Here is a 23,121-nt window from a genome sequence, read left to right as displayed (position 1 = left end):
ACAGCAATAATGTAGACAAATGTGAGTGCATCCATTTTGGACCCAAGGATATAACAGAATACTTTCCAAAAGGTGAAAAGCCAGAAACAAGGAGGTCTGAAGAGACTTGAGGGTCCAGGTGCACAGATCTTTAAAATGTCACAAGCAGGTGCAGAAAATCATCAAAAAGGCTGATGGGAACGTTATCCTTTATATCTGAAGGAATAAAATACAAGGGGCTAGAAGTCATACTTCATCTATATAGAACCCTGGTTAGACATACCTGAAGTGAAGTACTGTGAGCAGTTCTGCACACCATATCTTGGAAAAGATATAGTGCGATGTAGATTTACCAGAATGATACCTGGACACCAAGGGTTAAACTGCAAGGAGTTTTCACAAACTGTGTTGTATTCCCTGGAATTTAAAAGGTTAAGGGGTAATTTGGTTAAAGGGCAATTTGATTAAAGTTTAAGATATTAAAGGGAAACTGGGTGTAAAGGGAGAAACTATTTTCGCTAGTTGGGAAGTCTAGGACAAGAGGTCATAATCTAAAAATTAGAACAAAATTAGGAAACACTTTCATAGAAAAGGTGGTCGAAGTTTGGAACTTGTCCGCAAACAGTAATTAGCGTTAGACCAATTGCGTATTTTAGAACATAAATGGATAGAATTTTGATAACCAACGGTTTTAAGGGATATGGGGCAATCAGGCATATGGAGTTAGGTCACAGATCAGTCATGATCTCACTGAATAGTGGAACAGGCTTGAGGTGCTAAATTGATTATTCCTGTTACTATGTTTCTAGCTAGATTGAATGATTGACCTAAGTTAGCTACAAAAATCTTAAAATCAAAATTTTTTCATGATATGCACTAATCCCAGTGCCCACAATGATTTTCAGATATAAATTACTGTGGTTAATTAAAGTTATTTTACCAATTAAAAATTTACTGCAAAAACCATCCCAAAGACCGCTTACTGATGGAATATGTTTTCTTATGCTCCAAGGCTTTCAGAGGTTCACCATATTCTGCAAGTAATATCATCCATACTCCTTAGGCAAGGCTTCTAAAATAGAAAAGTTACACCTGTCACAACAGTGGATTGCAGTCCCAATTTACAGGCATATTGAATTTTTAAGGAAGACATGTCCTTTCAAAAAAGACATACAAGCAAAGACACTGAACAAAAGATGGCTCAGAATGTAAAGTAACCACTTCCGGGCAAATTCCTATGTGGATTATACTTGACCGACTAGTCCAGAGAGAACATGGGATGTTACACCTAAAAAGGTGTCAAGGCCTATTCAGACAGAGACAATTGAAAGGAAGAGATGAAATGCAAAAGACAACTTTAATCTCACGTGGTTGCAAAGACAAATTACCACATCTCAGCAGACGTCTGAAACCATCTTCTGTTTGAGTTATATCTCAGAATGTGGAGATGATCTGAGTTGAAAGACACGTTTTTTTCTCCCTTCCAGGAATATACAAGGAAATGGGTTAAAAACAGCTAGCTGCCAGCCTGATCCGTGTGTGCTAGTGTGCACTGCAAGAGTCACAACAGGAGACGATCAACTAGGCATCCCTGCAGCTTGCAGGCAAAAGTCCCCATCTCTATTGCTGGAGGAGGCAAAAGGCTGTCTCTTTGTGTTGCTGAAGGCAGGTCAGCAAAGCCACAATCAAAAAGGAAATAGGACAGTTTCTTCAGCCAACCTGCAGAACCAAGTGTCTCCAAACCAACTGCTCAACTGCCAGTCAGCTCTACTAGAATTACCTAATTTAACTGCCACAACGTTTCAGCATCTACACCTTATGGACAAGCTAAAGACCAATTCATATATTTTTTAAACTTTTACTTTGGACTCAACTTCTCATTTCTTATCTGTGTGTATGTGTGTTGTGTTATTTTTTCCTCAGGTTTTTAGTAATTAATAAACTTACATTCTCTTTGACTCAAGAAAGCCCGGTTAAATTGGCTCTAAAACATAAATACACTTGGACTGGGAAAAGATATCCATGGGGGAAAGGAATCATTTTTAATTTAACCTTCTTGTGACCAACCGGGGGGGTTGAATAAAGAAAGGGAACCAGCTCATTCTTCCTCACCCGGAAGCGTAAGAAAATTGGGGTTGCGTTCGGGAAGTTGACAAATTGGGGGACCTCACCCGGGGACTGGTCAGGGCACACCCCAGGGCATCCGCCTTCGTTCAGCAGTATGTTGTCTACCGCACTTCCTCCATACAGTAATGGTCTCCTATCTTTTCTAACATTGTCAGAATTGAATCAATAGGCATAGGTCAATTGAAAATGCATGTGCATTTGATCTAATACCATAACATGGACATGGGCCCTAATGTGGGAAGATGGCAGAGGGAGAGATAAATGTTTATGGCACTTTATCCACAGCAATGAAGCTGCAGTAAAATAAAAGTAAAGCATAGTGAATGCATTAAATCACAAATGTAATATTTTGGTGTTGGTGGAATTGGGGTCCAGGTATTATGAAACCTTCATCAAGGAAGGTATATCATGAAATAAGGAACTGGAGGATGGACCCCATCTGGAGTCATTTTAAATACCACTGCAATGAACAATGAAAAAGTGGGAAAATAAAACACAGCTGTCTGAAAAGACAGATTTATTTCTTAAACATGAAAGTTTATGAAACATACTGTACATTATACATTTATGTACATAGTCTCAGGATTGGTCAAATGATTCCATGCATGCAAAATGTAATACAAATTATTTACAAAGACATTTGTAGGCTTCATAAGAGAAAACATATTTGGGAAAGTTTAACAATTGAATTCATGGTACAGACAGCTAAAATTACAGAAATATACAGAATTCTGAATTAAAACATGAAAATAAAACATTACATGAAATAATCTATATAGAATAGGGAAGTAGGACATTTTAATACTTTAATTTACACATGATTTTAGGCAATCTTTTTGTATTGCAAGAAACAAATGTCCATATCAAACAGCTTTATACTTTTGTTTTATAATTGCAGTGAAATGCTGTTATCAAATTCCCAATTATTCAAAATCATTTTTAGTTGCAAATTACAAGTTTCCACCAGTATTATCGCTGAATAAAAATATGCTAATTACAAAGGTGTTTTTTTCTTTTACAAATTTTGTTCACAAACATTTTCCATATACACATTAAATTTCTATATACACTGATCTTGTAGAAGAATCCTAGGGCATATACTTTCCTGAAATTATTATAGGGCAAGCTGGTTAATGTCTGACATTTGCATGCGATTATGGAATATGCTACCCACAACCCAAGAATTTGGTCTGTCACTTTGCCTTATTTACTCTACTGCCACATTTTCTTGGCTGAAACTTAAATCTATACAACTGCAATCTTGATCGAAACTATACCATTATCCATAACTGAATCAGAACACTGAAAACATGTTACAAGCAACATTTTATTCTGTTTTGAAAGTTGGTGATGTCCTATCTGGAAAAAAAATCTTTGAAGCAGGACTAATAATTACAAAAAAAAAATCTTGGCCTCAAATTTAACAGTACAGTACTATAAATCCAGTTTATTATTTGTGCAAAAGTTTGTTCTTTAATTTTGTATGAAATTGTCACAAAAGTGCTCCAGGCTCGGAGAAATGCTTCTTGTAACATAAAAATGCTCCCTATTCAAACTACACTCCACTGATTTCACAAAACCAGTTATTTATACAGAAAAAATATGCTTGTAGATGCATGAAAAGTACAAAGAAAAATAATTACTAATTTAGAGGTTCTTCTGCAGTTATTTGACAATCAGTAAATGTCAACATTTCAAAAACATTAATACAAAGCACATGCTATTTTTGTGATATAAATCTCACTCAATTAGATTCCATTTAGAGAGAACAAAGCCTTATGATTTACATATCAGCTTCACTTGCAAAACTTGATGTGAAATAATTTCAGGGCTGGTGCTCTTGTATACAATAGGAATCTGATTTCACAATCAATATCCGTTTATGTTAATATCTAATTCACGTTGACAGTGTATCTCATGGAATGTAAAAAACTGGAAGATATAAAGTGACTATAGTTGTGTTGAGCACAGGCATTAAAGATGTCTTATTTGGGCACATTAAGGGTTTTGATATGGAATAGCATTTGTGGAAGGAAGAGAGGCTATATCATTTAGCACACATGTTTAGAGTAGAGATTAAGGGTGGGCCTAATGTGCCTGAACATAGCTCTAGTGAGTCTCTTCCTGGAGAGCTCGTTTTAGCTCCAGTTCAAATTTGATTTTTTAAAATACTGCTATGTGTTTCCTGTCCCAGTAATATCCCTTTTTTAGTTCTCCTTCCAACAACTGTCTGAGACTTCAACCAAAGAAATACAATAAAATAGAGATTAGTTCAAGTTGAGTATTGCCAACCAATAACCAGCATTTTCACAAAATGTTAATCTATAATGGTTTAACTGAAGTAAACTTAATCATTTGTAAATTTTGTGTGAAGATATGCAATCTTTGCTGCATTCTGAGGTGTAATGTAATTCCCTCTAAAGAAAACGGTTTAAAATTAAATAAATTAAAGATTCATATTTTCTGAACAGAGTAAAAAGACTTGCTAAAATATATGCAAACAATATCATACACCAAATTAAATAGATGGAAATAAGCTTACGCTAGAAAACCAATTCCGAGGCACAATTTAAAAACTATACAATTAAAATTTATAAACAATCGCTTTGATACAATATGCCAGCTTCAACATTTATGTGCTGTGTTTACCTCTATTTGCACAGAATACAGTATCCTTTCTTTTTGGCATACCAAGGGTTCACTGGAATAAAACTGAACATTATACAGTAGTTAAATACATTTCATGATTCACTAACATTTGTTTGCATCAAGGAGTCAGCTTATATGCAATAAAGTTATTGCTATTGCATTTAGCATTTATTTGAACATAACAGACACTGGCTTAGTTGTCACCAGAAACTGGTGGAAATTCTTCCAGTGATTGTTCTATTGAAGCTAGAGTGCAAAAACATTGAAGGGCAGAATCTGTTGTATTTGCATTTAGTCTACAACTTCAATATCTTGGTTATCAGCAGCTCATACTGCTAGCAGGTCTAGGGAAATCCTAGTTTCCCTGGACTAAATGGTTCAGTACATTTTCAATTAATTATATAGTAAAAGGCATTCAAATCACTAGGTATAACTTTACTTCCTGTATTATGAATCTTAATTATAGTAAAAAAACTCAAATACAAAATGTAAACACTTGCTTACTTTTTTCCCTTCTCTCTTTCATTAAAATTTTATTTTTGTTTTACCTAATCTAATCTCTCCTTTTTTAACCTTTTAATAAACACTTTAAAAACATCAAAAAACATTTAAATTATTTAACTTTCCTTTTGGGCCCCCCCACCCCTCTGCCCATAGTCGAGCACTCTCCATCGATTTTGGAGGCAGGAAATGAATATTTTATATAGTAAAAGAAAGCAGGCAGTTTTCCAACATCAACCTGAGATAAAGGCGCAAAAACAATTTCTGCCAAAGATCTGGCAGATTATCGGGATAGCCAAGGGAAATACCCAGCACCCTGTCCCAGATTTTGCAGTAAAAATGGTGAAGCTATCAGTGCTCACCAGTATTAAACAGTAAACCAGATAGCGATTTTCAGTGGCTGCACATGCACAGTTAAATGTGGAAATCAGCAAACTGCTGTCAGAGTTGCCCTGCTTCTCGAGAGGTTTTATTGTAACAGTATCTTGCCGAGAGACTGTGCATTGAAATACATGGAATGGCATGAGGTTGGTGTACTTGCATGAGTTACCAACTAGCCTCACCAGAAAAAATTAGGGCTTCTCCATTCAAGAATAAGTGAATTTTTAACAGCATGATCATTTTGAATTACTGTCAAACCATCTCTCTGGCACTAAAACTTTTTATTTAAAGTGTGGAGTCTTATTCTTTCAGACCTAAATTATTGTTGGAGGCATAAAAAAAAAAGTAAAAATTTAAACTTGCCTCAACTCTCCCAATCCCATCTTTCCTTCTCTATTATACTTTCTGTACATGATTTGGCATTTAATTAACTGTTCCAAACTACATGTCCTGGTTTAGATGCCACATGCCTTAGTAAGAATTCTTCAATCTGATTGGTTAAGGAGACATCATTGCTTGCCCTGTTCATAGAGATCACAGATCCCCTGTAGAGTATGGTATTTTGTATTTCTAATTACTGCAAGTTCCAGTGCAAAGTCCATATAAAGTCTGTGGAGAAGAAATTACTAAGTGCCATCCTCAACAATTCCTATAGTCTTGAGAAACGTCCTTCCCAGTTCACAATTAATAAAAACTCTAATCCATCAACTAGTCCCTAGTTCTATGTGGCAGGGCCAGATTTTGATGTTAGCTGTAATATCAACAACTTGTTCAAATATTTTGGCAGATATTTTTGACAACAGCCAAAGCAAAAGCAGTATGACAAGAAACCTCTTTAATAGAAATAAATTATTTCCTTAAACAACAGGGAATGATTTCCAACAGACGTCTGCAACTCTAAGCCAGAGGTTTTATAATCTTCCTGCTGCCAATGGCGAGAACAATAACTGTCAGATATATTTTCTTCTATTTATGTTAAGGCAAAATGCTTGATGCACTTGCCAATTCAGTCGAGTAAGAAAGGTGCATTCAGGTAGCAAATGTGTGCACAGTCAGTGCGATTGAATATCAGGCATTCTGTATAATGGGCAGCCAATCTGCAATTGCCTGTTTTGCGTCACCACCCTAGACAAATTTCTACCCCATAATTTCAAAATAAAAATTTGCTTGAGACAAAAATTGGCCATGTGTTTGATAATGAAAAAGAGTGCTGTGGACTACAGGAAGATATCAATGGAATAGTTTGGTGGCCAGAACAGTGGCAATGGAGTTCAATCCAGAAAAGAATGAGGTAATGCTTTTGAGGAAAGTTAACAAGGCAAGGCGATACATAACAAATGGTGGGACAATAAGAAATGTAGAGGTACAGAGGGGCCTTGGAGTGCATGTCCACAGGTCCATGAAGGTGACAGGACAGGTAGATGAGATGGTTGAGAAGGCACATGGGATACTTATATTTTATGCTTCAGCTAATAAAGGCAAGACCTTGGAGGTTATGCTGGAACTGTATAAAATATTGGTTATACAGTTGTTACTATATACAGGCCACAGCAGGAGTACTGCATGCATTTCTGGTCACCGCACTATAGGAAAGATGTGATGGTATTAGCGATAATATACAGGAGATTTACAAGGATGTTGGCTGGACTAGAGAATTTTAGTAATGAGGAAACAATAGACTAATGCTGTTCTCTTTGGAAAAGATGCAGCCAAGGGGAGGCCTAACGGAAGTGTATAAAATTGTGAGGGAGTTTAGATGGAGTGGATAGAAAAGCCCTATTCCCTTTGACTGAGGGCTCCATTTCTAATCTATGACCCCCATGGATAAGAGATAGGAGTCTTAAAGGGATTCAAGGGGTAGTGGGGATCTGGAACTGTGCCTGAAACAGTTGCAGCGACACAAACCCTCACAACATTGAAAAGATACTTGGATACGCTCTTAAAGTGCTGTAAACTACAGGGCTAAGGACAATGAGCCAGAAAGTGGGATTAGGCTGGATATTTCCTGGTCAGTGGGCAAGGACACAATGGGCTGAACGGCCTCCTTCTGAGCTATAAATTTCTGAGATTCTGTGCATCTACATTTCCACTTATGTAATAATTACTATGATTATAAACACATGCTGCAAATACCTTTCATTTATGTAATAATCACTATGATTATAAACACATGCTGCAAATACCATGAAGGGAAAATTGATCTGTTCCAAGAGGGGAAGAAATGCTTCACAGCATAGAGAATCCAAATGGCCTGCTGTGCAACGATTTCTCGATGCTTTCAAAACATTTGAATACAGAAAGCATCAAAATGGTAAAAACAATTAATTTCAGTTGTAGCATTTCACACAATCTTCCACTCTGACAAAGTCAACATTGTAACATACCAATTTCACTGAAATGTTAGCAATGGGTTTCAGGCTCCATCCACACCATCCCTGATAGTGAAATGGACCATGCCACCCTCCACCAGGAGCTGGATAACATCCAGGTTTAGGTAGGTAACATTGATGTCATGCAAGTACCAGGACAATAATCACCTCCAATGACAGAACATCTAATCACATCCCTCTGACAATGTTCAACAGTGCCACCATTGTCAAGGGCCCACACATCAACATCCTGGTGATCTCCAACACCAAAGGTACAAGTGCACAGCAGACAATTGGTTCTCCGCAGGCGGTGGTTCACCTCTAGGCCTCTTCACATCAAAAACTCAAATAAGCAGCTTGGGGGAATACTCACTTTCTTAGATGGGAACAGCCACAAGACACACTACACTCCATGCAGGATAAAGCAGTCTGCTTTGCCAGATTCCTCGTGACTGAACACACTGGATAGAATGCACTGATGCAATTCTGCAAGCTCACCTTGACAGTACTTATCAACTCCATGACCTCTACTGCCAAGACTGTCAAGGGGCAGCAATGTCTTGGCAACACCATTAACTTCAAGTTGCATCTTTACTTGGACAGATCACCATTCTTTCATTGTCTCTAGGTCAATATTATGGGAATTTCCCTGGCACCCTTAATACAAGGACTAGTGACAGTTCAAAGACAAGATCCAACACCCCACCTTTTCAGGGCAATTTGGGATGGACAATAAATGCAGCCTTGCGAGTGATTCACATCCTGAACAAATCAGGAGGAAAAAAAATCTATCCTGGTAAGCACTCCATGCTACACTGATGTTTCAATACTGTGTACATTAACTTTTGAATTACCCTGAAAATGTAATTTTCTTTGAACTTTCAATTATGACATTTTAAATCTACAATTTCTGTAGGCTTTTAGCTGTATATTACAGGGAGAAGACAATATTTTTCCTTCTGGAGAAACTAATTCAAATCTGCCTATTGTTTTGAAAAAGAAAATGGAACAATAGCTTAGTTCCCCATTGCTGGCATCTGAGGTATATCATCCTTTACGAAGCAATTCCATAAAAGACCCATTCCTGTTTCTAAAATTTTACAGAGCATGTAGCTTCAAACTTGAAATTATATTTAAAAACCTGGCATCTGGCTCTTATTTGTAGCCCTAGGAATGTGCAAAAACTACTTTATCAAGTTTCTAATTGCAGATTAACACTTATTAGCCAACCACTCAACACCAGCCCAGGTATAAATTGATTCAATTCACGTCTCTAGTAGCTTTCTGTTTAGCCAGTGTACTGTCTACTGGCTCAAGAGCCTGAGATTGAGGCTGTGATTGCACTGGTCACCACTTGTGGCTTACTGTAATTGAAATACTTCTACTGTGGTATTGGAGCACCTGGAAAGTTTGTTAACATGACTGAGAGGACTTCATTTCTGGAGTTTTTAATCAATCAAGCACTGGTTTGAATAAAAGCCATTTGACAACAAAATCTTCAAATTAAAAATTCCTTATACAAATAAAATGTTTGCCCCTCTTAGTGCAACCCTTCATAAAAGTACTTGCCTCAATAGGGATTTAAATCCTGGACAGCTGTTTTGATCAGACTAACAATCCTTGATTACAGCCTTTACTTTTGAATGATCACGACTATGGCATGTTCCCCAATCATCCGGTGAACGCTTGGAAAGTAGGAGACAGAGACTAGGTATACAGGGTTTGACAAGTGGTTTTTCCTCATGGATCTTTTCTGGGTATACATCAACTACCTGGATGAAGAAAGAGAGCTGCATACCTAAACGTACAGGTAACACTTAAGTTTGGCGGCACAGTACATTATTACATTGTGTAGATGGGAGCAGGAAGTTGGAAAGAGTCATTGTCAGATTGACTGGTAAGGGACAAGGCAATGGGAAAGTGTGAAGTCAAAACGGTACACTTTGAATTGAACAAAAATAATATAACACAGAAACAGAAAATACTTTCAAAAAATCAAAATGAAGACAATGAAATGTCACAAAATGAGTCAACAGTAGGCTTGATTTTTAACCACAAATTAGAGCTTCCCTGTAAAATCTGGAAACACAGTGAGCAGTTGCTCAGCAATTTACCCTCTGTGGATGAGGGGCCTATGGAGGTAGAAGGGCAAATGAATAATGCATAAGTATTATATTTCCAAACAAGAATTTTCATTCTTCAAATGAATTTTAACCTCCATAAATATTCAGGAATGCCCTGCCAACTTAAGGATTTCCTCCTAGCTCTGGTGATTCACAAACTTGCTCTTGCTTGAGCCTTACATTCTTGGCTGAAGTCTTAGGAAGGTGTATTTGGATCTAGTAAGAGCTCTAATTTTGATACACACATGATCAAGTAGTTGGTGAACAATCAAATCACACAAAGTAGTGAGATATATGAAAACAAAAACTTGAAAGATACTAATAGATATTAAAAGGTTTTGTTCTTGTGAGGGAAGGCCACAACCCTAAGAGCTTTGCCAGGTTAGCAGATGAAGTATTAAGTGAGGAAGTTCATGTGGACTGGCTGGGTATTGGCACAGTGTGGCTCAATATACAGACACTAGTATATAAAGAGGCCCTCCATAACAGATTTCATTATCCATAAGGAAAAAAAAAAGTTCAAAATTGTCAAAAAAACCAGTACGACTGGCACCAGTACTCTTGGAGTTCCATTTTCAGGAACACAAGACTGTTCAATTCCAGTCATTTCCAAGTTTTACTGGTTTTTGCTTTTCGCATTTGTTTAGTGATGTGAAAACCAAAAGTGAAGAAATCAATCTTATGTCCTGTCCACAGGTAAGCTTGTATCTTGTGTGCATCAACCACATTCTATTTACTATTTATGGAAAAGATTGAAGTAGCAAGATATCCGCACTGAGATTTCCTACAGGTAGGAATCAAAGTATTAGGGATTTGAAAGTGGGGAGATGAATTGTGATGGAAGTGTTAGAGGCTTTGGCTGATGCCGTTGTCAGCCAGTCAGTACTGATGCATGCTTACCGCCAGCTGAAAGGCAAATTCAAGGCTGAGTTGTACCTCATTGAATGGCATTAGTCTAACTTTGATGTCCAGGTCACATCCTAGCATCCAATACAAATAGGGCACTGCGCAAGATCTTCTCCCTCAACAGCTTGTTCTAGTACAAATTCTCAGTGAGGATTTTGTTTAGTATATCCACAGCAGGCACCTAAACAATCTTGGCTTGCACAACTCCCTCTCTAAATTTAGGATTGAAGTTGCTTTTACTGAACTGATCGTTGATGTTTTCCTAGATTAGAAGAAATCCAGTAAAAATATCACAGTGGCCTGAAAGGCTTTCAATCATTTTTGTGTTATTAGCAAGCCCTACCCAGTTTAAAGCAAAAATAAAATACTGCAGATGCTGGAAATCCAAAATCTGAAATAAAAACAGTATTGTAAATACTCTGCAGGTCAGGAAACATCAGATAAAAGGTCACAGACCTAATATATTAACTGTTTCATCTCTTCACAGATGCTTTCAGACCCACTGAGTATTTTCAGCATTTTCCATATTTATTCCAGTTTCAAGCAAACCTGGCATGCATTAAAATTTCAAATAGTCTGAGGCAACAGGAACAGTCATGGATGTCTGATATTTAAAAGGCTCAATGGCACTCAATATAAAAAGTACTAGTATGAACCAGTTGTTCTGGCACAGAAAACCTAATAGCCCTGAGAAAACAATGGCACTAGAGGGCACCAATTAAATTTAAAACTTACTAACTCACAAAGCTAAACTAAAATCACAAAAATAACAAAGCAACCAAAGAGGCGTCATTATACAAACAAAACAACTGATCCAAAATATCTGTACACTGAAAATCTTTTCCCTTGTGTTAATAATGCAAGCAGATTATACAATCTGCAAACTTGATCGAAAGTGTAATTTTGTCAAACTAGTGGGAGGAGGAAATCACCAGCATGGTGTGAACAATTAAATTGATAGTGTTGCGAAAATGTTTCTTCCTCTTAAGTCTAGATGGAAGGAGCTTCCTATTTGTTTGCAGAGATTGAGAAAATGACAAAATAACTTATTCTTTCTTGTGTGGCAGCTATGGCTAGCTGGGTGCAAATATCTGGCAAAACAGATAAACATGGATATTTAATCTAATTGCTGGTTTAAGTAGTGAGAGCTGTTATATTGGCTTTAAAAATGCTAGTTTAACTATTATTTCTGCAAGTATGATTTTTGAACAAAACTTATTTTAACCTTGGCTGTAAAACTACAACTGAGTGCATGAATGTAACCATAATAAATGCTCCTTAGCACAGAAAGGAATGTTAATTACACAGCAGATAATTGTGTGTGTTTGGATGTAGGTAGTTCAAGTAGAGCTTGCACTGTAGAACCCACTTTCACCAGTCCCCTTTCTTCCAATATATGATGAGGAAGACAAAGTTTATCCTAAAGGAAAAATAACAGATAGATTAGATTCAAATTGAAGTTATTCTACCAGTTGTCTGCACATCTAATACAAGTTATCCTCTTCTAGAAGTTAGGCTACAAATGCCAGTTGCATTAGACCCTCCCACATCAGCCATTTAATTGGTTGAGAATTTTGTCATTGTTACTCAAGCATTAAGTGCACTCTTACGTCCCATTTATACATATACTCACTGAAGGGGGAGGTGAAAGGGTTGAAAACCATATACAATGGGCAAAGAGGTAGCTTTTGATAAGCCACAAGTCATAGTCTGGACCAGGTATGAGTCAAGGCCCTTGCGTATGTGTCTTGATTCTGATTGGGTAATACAGCCATGAATATGTGCCTGAATATGATTGGATAGTATAATCATGTATACATATTTTGGAATTATTGGATAAACGTAGTCACATGTATACAAACTCAATAGGGTAGAGATAGTAGAGCATCAGTGTGTCAGGCACTGATTTGAGTATTCAGATGTGCTCAACTGTATTGTGATAAGAAAATAGCACAAAAGTAGTGGAACATAATTAATCGGGGAACTGTGTTGCCATTTTACGGAATGGTTGCGGCTCCCTTGCATATACTTGAATAAAACTGGTTGAAAGAAAACCGAGTCTCATGTGGTCGCTGCAGGATCGGAGAGTGTTTGAACTCCACTTCATTGAGCATGCAATGTCACGATTTAGACTTAACTCTGACAGAGCAGAAACCTTAGCCAATCTAATTTTTAGACAAAATACACATCATAGAATTGTTTTAGAACTAAATATGCCAAAATCAAAGAAGTTCCTTTAGGAATCAAGTGTATATCAGATGGTGTTTTGACACCAAGGGAGAGAAGTTGGTTCTAAAAGCAGTGGGAGAAGTTTGGAGTTAGTACTACCATGTAAAATTTGAAACTTTATTTAATATAAATAAAAGGAAGTTCCGTTAAAAAAAACAAGTACATGCAGGTCATCCCTCATCCTCCAAATGCAAGATGATTGTGAGACAGCGAGAATGATTACCAGTCAGATACAAATGTGTCATTAATCAAGGGAGATTAAAGCCACTTATTCCAAACAGAGCTATTAACGCAGGTGAATTTACCCAGAAGCATAAGCTCAAAGAGGTCCCAATATCACCTCTACGGACAGAGATACATCACTGTCTCAAGAGATAATTACCATTATTCCAGAGCAAGACAAAGCAACCAGCTCAACTATGCCAACTCATAAGCACAAGGTCACCTATGTTCTGGATACACTGCTAACTATGTGCACAAAGACTTTGACCTATTCGATAAACTGACTTGACTGATGCTGTCAAATTGCCAGCTATCAGAGGATTCTAGTCAAATTAATCTCAGTAATCTATATCCATCTTGATCATGGATCCTACTGTCAAATAATAGCAGGCCAGTTAATGCTGAATTGTGAAATAACTGAACTGCCTCTGTAGCCTCCATAATTCATCGTCAGTTAAGCCTAACTGCTAAACAACTTGCATACTCAATGTCTCATCTTAAATATTTCTAATTATGAAGAGATCAATCGAGAATTATTAGTTCATGACCTCACAGTTTCTCCTCTTCTTTTGCGATTTGCCAAGAAAGGGTCAGTTGATTCCCTCAGCAGGCTGTGCATATTTTTAATAGGAGATTGGTACTCTAAATGCTAACACTATTTGAACTGGTTAATGTAACAGCTTGGCGAGCCAAATTCAGGCACCATGTTCTTGTAGGCATAGAGTGGGAAGTAAAACCTAGTTCCTTTCTGTGGGATTGTAGCAACGGTTAAGGAGTCATTTGACATTTTCTACTGACTTCTTGATTAATAGATTCCTGTGACTAGCTCTTCTGAAGCATCTCCTTGTTATTACTGGAGTGCTTTGTTGGGAAGATTGGCAGAAGTAGGCTTCTTTTCTACCACTATTTGCCACTGGACATTTGTAGGAATTTCTTCAGGATTAAGTGACAAATTATTTTTGCAGCAAAGCATACTGGGGGTTTGCTGGCACTTCTAGCACATCTCATTAATGTATTTCTCAAAATAATTTTCCCCCGTAAGTATAGTCTAATAGCTTTATGTGTAAGCTTGGAACACAGCCTGGCATGTTAATCCAAAGTGATTGGATAAAACCATATTCTTACTTCAAAAATGTCACATTTAGCACTTTAGTCATTCCTTGATATCACTATTCAATTGGGGAGTATGATGACTTTGAAGTAGGATGGACCATTCTGGCAATCGAGTGCATGTTATGAGAATTTTCATATAATTCTCTGAAGTACGCCACCTAGCCTCATGCAACTCAAGTGGCTTGTGTTCTTTCCCTATTGCCAGTACATTCTATAAATCAGGTCTTAGATGAGTATTGCAGAGGACAAGTAAATGCCAATTATCACTAAATTTGATTATCTTGATTGGATTCAGCAACATTAATTTAGACCTCCCAACCAAATCTGTAGCAGACCACAAAGTGGAATGGAGAATTCTGAATATAGTAAATTCTAGCTATTCTAATTTCCAATATGATAAATCAGAAAAAGATAAATAAACAAAATCCTACTTGAGAATAGATGCTGCTTTTGTAATTTAAAAAACAATTCAAACATCTACTTCCAGGGAGTAGTTTTCTCTTTGTTCACACTTGGATTGGGAAGAGTCAAGAGATTATACAAACTATAGCTCATCTTAAATATATCAAACAAACTAAGGGCCTTATCAGGGTTACCCAATATCAAAAAAGCTTCACAGGGCATGGCCAAAATCACTGGTGTTTGTGGAGGGAATCAGAGGAGAGACTGGTTGGCCTGATGCAGCTATGTGATAACTGTTATCCATCCATGACAAAAAAATTGATTGGCAGATTGTGCTTATTCTAGCACTTCCAAAAACTGATATAGACATTATGTCCTTGGAGCATAACACCACTGCAACTCAAAATCATAAGATAAGAAATGGGAACAGAAGTAGGCCCATTGATCCTTCTCTGCAATTCAATACGATCGTGGCTGATGTTACAATCTTAGACGAGACCTCAGATTTGGTTACGATCCAGTTAGGGACCAGGAACCTTTTTTGCTGTTAAAATAGATGAACTTTGAAATCCCAGTTACTTCCTAAGAACACACCACAAGCTGCGCATTAAATGGCAGACATAATAAAGACAAGTCCCCCAAATTTCTCATCAACCCACCCAGATGTCAGTGGGTCACAAAAATTTCTTAAAAATCAGTCTTCCTCCTCAGGAATTCAACTCCCCTCTTTCTATTATGTAGCCTCCAATTTCCCCTCAAAGACTGCTCCAACTCAAACTACCCCGCCAACTGGTGGCCTCCCAGTTGCTCAATCTCTTCTCCAGAGACTGCGAGCTGCTGGATTCATAAGGCTGCACCCCAGCATCTAGTTATTGGCACGATTTCAGGTCTTTAGCTCCATGAGCAGAACCCCCTGCTCACAGTCTTTCCTTTGCCCCCAGCTGCCACCTTAACTGAGCTGACACCACCCTTGGGCCTCTGAGTCCCAATCTCAGCAGCATGGATACCAACGTCTCCCAGGGCTTCTCTTAACCCCAGCCCCACTCAACAGCATAGCCAACGGCAGCCCTTTCGCTGCATGGAGCCAACCTTCCTCTCCAGAGGTTACTGTACTCTCTGCTCCTTGAAATAATCAGTGTGACCTGTTAATATCTCCTAACAGAGTTCCGCGGTAAGTCCGTGGTGTTCCAAGGTAGAATTTGATGCATCCAAGTTGGGCACATTCTTGTACCTTAAATGTTACAATCTCAGTCAACCAGAGGTCACTCCCATAGATGCAAAATTATTCTGGATCCACACACACACCCCTACACACATCCAAAAAATATTTAATTCATCACACTAATTTGTGGCCTTAACTATTTTTCCTGTATGCCCCCCATTAACTTGCCTCTCTTGCAGATCAAAAATCTGTCTAATTTAGTCTCGAATATACTCGATGACCCGGCCTCCACTGCTCTTTGTGGAAGAGAATCCCAAAGACTAATGACCTTCCTCATCTCGGTCTTAAATGGGAGACCCGTTATTTTTAAACTATGGCCCCTAGTTCTAGATTCCCTCAAGTGAAAACATCCTCTCAGCATCTAACCTATTAAGCTCCTTTAAGATCATCTCCCATTCTAAACACTAATGATTATAGGCTCAAACTTTCTTCATAAGACAGACAACCCTTTCATCCCAGGAATGAACCTTGTATAGTTGTATCAAGACTTCCCTACTTTCATACTCTTTTCCTCTGTAATAACTGCCAAAATTGTAAGCCAAAATGTTAGTATCAGCAATTTTGAAAGGAAGCCAAGATGTTTCAAGGTTGATTTTGCAATACTGGAAATAACTTATCACCCATGGCCAACAATGCCCTCGGAAGACTGCCAGCTCCCAGGAAGACTGAAGCTTTCTTCCTTGTTGGAGGAGGTGGAATTGAATCTGTCTCAAACGTCAATCTGTGGCTGGCTAGGAACATCTTTCCGTTTCAGAGGAATTCCTCTCTGACCTAGATTACTTGTGTTATAAGAACTGTATCAACTTACAGCGCCCCCTTTGGAGCAAATTCATTCAATCTGTGGATCAGTTTCTAATGATTTCATGATATGCAATTCAGGAAGTGAAGACTTTCTTCAGTCTCAGATGTTGCACCTTAAATAAGGCAATGGTGAAAACTCTGGCAATCATGGAAAGCCCCACAACTCAAAGCAGAGAAAGCAAAATTGGGTGTTTAGCATGTTTGACCAAAAGTTGGAGGCTTACCTCGTGTACAGCATGCAAGTGGGAAATCAATGCAGTAATTTGCAAGAGTTTAAAAACACCAATCGACACCATTTCAGTGATTTCCCTCCATGGCACTTTGTCTCTACATAACTTATAAAAGTCCAAAAACAATTTAATGCTCTATTAAAGCTTTTCAAATTCAAATTAAGGCACTGAGTGTTAAATTCCAGGACTTCACACTGCATTTAACTTGCACCACAGAAATATTACCTCTGGAACTCCCAATTTTCTGCAAGCCTCAAGAAAATTTTCGACATTCCTTCTGCACTTTGCCATACTCAGTTTAGGCTGGAGAGTAAAGAAAATTAAGCTATTACAATACATGCTTTTTTCTACAAAAAATTTACAAGGCTGCATTAACTTACCCATTAAAATTTGGTACATATTACTAATCAACATGAAGCATCAAAAAAAAAATTACACTTCACCAATAAGAAAGTTGAGAAGCCCGCACCCGCATGTGAGTCAAGTCAGGAGTTTATGCTCCACTTCAGAAGCTTAGTATACAATTTAGACCAAAGCTTCAGTGCAAGGGGTGCTGGACTTGATTCAAGTGAGACATTGAACAAGGCCTGGTCTGCCCCTTCAGGTGAATGTAAAAGGTCCCACTGAACAATGTGAAGAACAGGGGAGCTTTTCCAGTGTCCTTGCTAGCAGTTATCCTTCAATCAACATCACCAAGACATAATGTTTGGTCATTGCTGTTTGTAGGACCTTGCTGTGTGGAAACTTGCAGTATGTCTCTCTACATCAAGGACTCAATTGGAAAAAGTACATCATGGGCTGCAAAGTGCTTTGGGACATTTGGAGATCATGAATGAAGATCTATGTGTAAGTCCCTCCTTTTCCTTTCAACAAAGATGTTGAACAACTTGCATCACTCCACTTTTTAGTAATTAAAGTGAATCACTGAAAAAAAAAATCTGGATTTCTGCTAAGTAGGTGCACTGATCCCTATTCTCTAAGCCACACTGGAGTAGAATCTTGCTAATTTTCACTTCAAATAGGCTAAGTGCCTGAGCAAAGCTCTACAGCTTTTCCAGTTATATATTTTCTATGCACCAGCTCATCAGTAGTGAATGATTTAATCAGTTATCCAAAGTAATTTTCTCAGTATAATTTCAGTTTGATCTGAAAATATAATTAAGGTGTATTAGCTGCAATTTAACCCAAACACGAACGGGTTATCAAGATTAAGAAATATAGCACTTGTAAAAGTAGTGTTCCACTAATTTGCACACAATTGGGTTGTTGTGTCTTATTTTTGAAGGGAAGTTTCAGATTATTTGTTAGATTAACAGAAAATGGGTGCAATCATCAAGATTTGCATCACAGCTTTCATCACCTAGACAATAATCATTTTTTATCTACGTTTTCTTTTCGAAGAATATCACATAACACTAAAAACAATTCCATAATCACAGTAACCCAAGTGATGCTGATTTCATCACATTCTCATGGCATTATTCTCAGAAAGGTAGATGTTGCATGTTAAATTTAGTGTCTTTCTGACATACTTGCAACACATTAATCATAGATCAAGATACTATAATTACTAGGAATTGAATGATTAATTAACAACTTGGCATTACTTTATAAATCATGATGGCAGAGCAATAAATTTCAAGTGTTTCACAGAAAATTGATTACTTTAATGAGATCTCTAGCCTTTAAAAATAACGTATGTGATGACTATATATCTCACATCTTGCCCAAGAAAATTAACTTTTGCTTACTGATCAAAGGTAACAGCTGGTCTTAGACCCACTTATACAAAAATCAAGAAAAAAAGGTCTTTTGCAATATTATTTTTGTATTGCCTTCCCAGCCTGGCAAAACATGCCTTTTTACAAAGTATGGACAAATGAGTTTAGCCTCTTTAAAATTAAATCCGATCATTTAGTACATGTGGAAAAAGGAGCAATTAACATTTTAGGTAGATGAGCTTCCATCAGGACATTAGTGCAGGCTGAGATTTTTCTAAAATCTTGCCAGTATAGCAGTGCTGGAGCAGGGAAAATGGAACAAGAGATCAACAACTGGATTCGTCACTCCTAAATATGCCAGTGGGTTGTTTCCTTGCTCCTGCCCCCTCACAAAATAGGAACCTAAGCTATAACCCTCCCTTGGCTGGTACATCATATCTAAATAATCTTAGGGGCTTGGGCTATGTAAACTGGTGCATTTTTTTTTCTTCCCAACACAGTACACTTGGCTCAAAGTAAGAATGGGAGAGAGGTGTCAGTTCTGGTTGTGACAGCGAAGGTCGTCACAACCAGTGCAGGAAGAAAGGGTCTGCCTGTGCCCATTTCTCCCGCTCCTGCCCACCTCATACCAGAATGTGTTTCACATCTCAAAATTTTTGGAGTGTAACTTTGTACAGTCTGATTGACTTGAGAGTTTGGACAAAACACTAGCATGTATATCAAGTAGTCCGACGAAACCCAAAATGTTAACCATCTCTTTTGCCACAGACGCTGCCAGACCGGAGTATTTCTGGCACTTTCTGATTTTAGTTCAGGTTTCCAGCATTTGCTGTATTTTGCTTTTGTTCTGATAGTTTAGTTATGATATTACATTTCTTTTTTCCAAACCTCCCTTTTGAGACAAGAAGATTTGTAATCCAATGCAGCTCAAGACCTAAAATGCCTCAGTAAGTTTACAAACACAGGCAACTTGTGTCGTGCAAAAGTTGCAAGCAGCAAATCAGCTCCATGTCTTTTGTGAGACATCGCAACCATTATTCTTCTCCATTTGTGGTTATGCACAGTATTTTGAACCCAGAATTACCAAAGAAAGTCAAGACTTGAGGTACTCTAGACCAGGAACAGGAGTAGGGGGTGGCAGAAAGGAGTATTAATGCCAGAGGCTTTGCCATGATCAATGTGATCAATTTTAATGGAGCAATCATTCAGGAATCAGATTTTGAACAAGGTTTTGAGATACCCTTCGTTAGGTATGAATGTGCTTCTAAATACAATACACTTCGAGTACAACTACAAGTAGTGTTTGCATATGTCCAAGCTATGAATGGGAAGGGTAGAGCCATACAGTTCCAATTACAAAATCAAGTACAACAAATGCTGTCATGCAAGAAGTTAAAATCATGAAAACTAAATTATGACAATTATGTTCATGATCTCTTAATCAAAATTTTGTTGATTATTTTAACTTCATTAGGGTTTTCCATTAATTTTGCTGTCCTCATAGATAATTTGATCACACCCACAGAGTTTCTAAAGGGTTCTGAAAAATACCACAGTTAGAAGACAAATTTGATTCGAATTGGGAGAAATATTTGCTAAAAACAGCATATATTTCACAGTAGGTGAACTTACCACTGCTGGTGATGGGACATGGATGCTGGCCACCGACCGTGGCCTAATATGATTGGCAAGATGGCAAAGTACCACCCCATCCATTAATGCTGCACCGACATCTTCTGGCAAAACGACTTTTAGCCTTAATTCAAGGTTCTGTTTAAGGAGAGAAAAGGGTTTATTTCATCTTTCCAAAAAGCAATGATAAAAAATAAAAATGAAAAAAAAAGTCACAAACAAGAGGAACATGACAGGTTACCAATTTTCAGTAGTTATTGCTCGTTTTTTCAACATACAATATCGTACACAATTATCCTATTTGGAGTAAAAGCAAAAATAATGTGGATGCTGGAGATCCAAAATAAAAACAAAGTGCTGGAAAAACTCAAATCTGGCAGTAACTGTGGAAAGAGAAACAACGTTAATGTTTCAAGTCCAATATGAGTCTTCTTCGGAATTGTCCCGATCATATTTGGAGCACTGACTGGGAAAACAGAGTACAGTCCTCAATATCTTTCAACTGTGCTACCCCAGACACCATCTGATCTTCCTTTGATTGGTCCCATGTTCGACAAAAGTCACAGCATCAGTCCAGTCTTCAAATAATTTCTGATAGACGTAGTGTGCAGGGCAAACCAACCTTCTTACAGCTAAAACACTTACAATGCAATGAGAATGAAGAGGAAAGTGAGAATTATGTTCATGGAAAACGAAACCGAAACATAGTCAATGAATAGATACCCCACAAATGATAGGTGGCAAATGTTTTCATCTATTTGTCTGTCATGAAGCTATCAATGTATATATTATTGAAAATGTTTTTCTTTTAAAATTGAGGTTTAGTCTGTGGGTGTGTCTTAACTGGATTAAAGCAAGCTAGTCTAGGTGCTTTGATGTGTACTAGTTTTGAGATGTGAGAGGGGTAGGGTGCATTTGCATTTTTTGAATAAAGCATTCAAAAAGTGGGGTGAAATCTGGCACCGAGTGAGCAGAGACCAAGTAATATGTTTATATTGCTAATAAAATTGGTACTATGAAAGGGGTTTTATTTTTAGAAGAGGTGGATTCAAAGAGGCTGGTGACACAATGAGAATTTAATAGAGAATGGCAATTACTAAGACTTGCCTGGGAGTAGAAGAGAGAACTCTGATTGGGTTGGAAAAAAAAATAACCAAAAGTAAGTTAACAGAGTTGGCAGATAAGTTAAAATTGGGGTTACCTGATGGGGCTAGGAAATCAGGGGCAGGATTCTTCAGTCGGCGTGCAGGGGTGGGCCTGACACGCCGATGCGTAAAATGGCATGCGATGACGTCAGGAGTGCGTCCCGCTGTCTCGTGATGTTTCGTTCAGCTGGCACGCGCCAAAGTCGGCTGCACGCCTGCCAATATTTAAACGGCCTATTAAGGACATTAAGGAAGTGATTAATGTAATTGTTAACGCTGCCCATTCAACCTTAAGGCTGGCGGGCAGGCGAAAAGGCCAAGTGGCCTTCACGTTTTTTTAGGAAACCTCATCCACGAGCGGGATGAGGTTTCCTAAAGCTTCTATTAAAAAAATGAAAATTTTTTCCTAACCTATAAAAACATGTCCCATCTCATGTGATACAGTCACATGAGGGGACACGTTTAAATAAATTTTTAATCCATGTATTTAATGATTTCAATAGCGATTCAATCTCCAAGGCAGCTCCATGCCTCAAGGAGATTGAAGTGCTCTTTCATGCGCAAGCGTGAAAGAGCGCTGGCCCCGACTCTCTCTCTCCTCCACCCACCCGCAGAGGTAGCACTGTGCTGCATCTTACACTGGGTGGGCCTTAATTGGCCCGCCCGCGTAAAATTGAGGTGCAGAGCCAATCACGGGTGGTGATCAGGACCGTCCCCACCCGCTCCCGTTGAGCCTGCCCGCCGCCTGAAAAATTCTGGCCCAGATATAATTAAAAGTGTAGCACAGCATCTACAGTTGGAAGTGAAACCTGACACTAGTGAGTCACTGCTGGAGGTAGTGAGACTTCAGATACAAATGAAGACGCTTGAATTTGAACAAGCAAAGAAACTGAAATAGCTTGAATCTGAAGCAAAGGACAGAGAAATGGCTTTTAAAAGGGAATTAGAAATTGCAAAGATGGAGGAGGAGGAAAAAGAGAGAGAGAGAGAGAGAGAGAGGGAGAATTCCAACGGAAAATGTTGGCAATTAGAAATAAGAGATGTCAGAAGGTGAGGAAGGATTTATCTCCAGAGTAGAACCCAGTGGGGATATGTTTACATTTGTACAAGCTCTTCCAAGCTTGAGGAAAAAGATATTGAAGCGTTCTTTATTTCATTTGTGAAGCTAGCTAAACAGATGAAAATGGCCACATTATTATTAGTCCAAGTTGTTGGGGAGGACGCATAAGGTTTATGCTTAGCTATCAGAAGAAATGCTGGTGAATTATGATGTGGTGAAAAAGGCTAAATTGAGTACATATGGGTTGGTTCCTGAAGCATACAGTCAGAAATTTAGGAATATGAGAAAACAGCCTGGGCAAACTAATAT

The 23,121-nt window shown here is 38.1% G+C and overlaps 1 protein-coding gene across 7 annotated transcripts in view; it reads right to left on the bottom strand.

Moving 5' to 3' along the window:
• Positions 1–2,595: 2,595 nt before the first annotated feature.
• Positions 2,596–23,121, bottom strand: part of lrch2 (leucine-rich repeats and calponin homology (CH) domain containing 2) — a 134,599-nt gene continuing 114,073 nt past the window's right edge. For all 7 annotated transcript variants that reach the window (XM_078547276.1, XM_078547278.1, XM_078547277.1 and 4 more), the window contains 4 exons: positions 20,608–20,745; positions 17,480–17,557; positions 7,821–12,455; positions 2,596–7,770 (listed from right to left, as the gene is read on the bottom strand). In XM_078547276.1, the coding sequence (XP_078403402.1) occupies positions 12,336–12,455; positions 17,480–17,557; positions 20,608–20,745 (336 nt within the window). In that variant the 3' untranslated portion in view covers positions 2,596–7,770; positions 7,821–12,335. The remainder of the gene's footprint in view (positions 7,771–7,820; positions 12,456–17,479; positions 17,558–20,607; positions 20,746–23,121) is intronic.

This window comes from Cetorhinus maximus, chromosome 8, assembly GCF_964194155.1.
Source record: "Cetorhinus maximus chromosome 8, sCetMax3.hap1.1, whole genome shotgun sequence".
Classification (NCBI taxonomy): Eukaryota; Metazoa; Chordata; class Chondrichthyes; order Lamniformes; family Cetorhinidae; genus Cetorhinus; species Cetorhinus maximus.
This window is presented reverse-complemented; position numbering and strand designations above follow the sequence as displayed.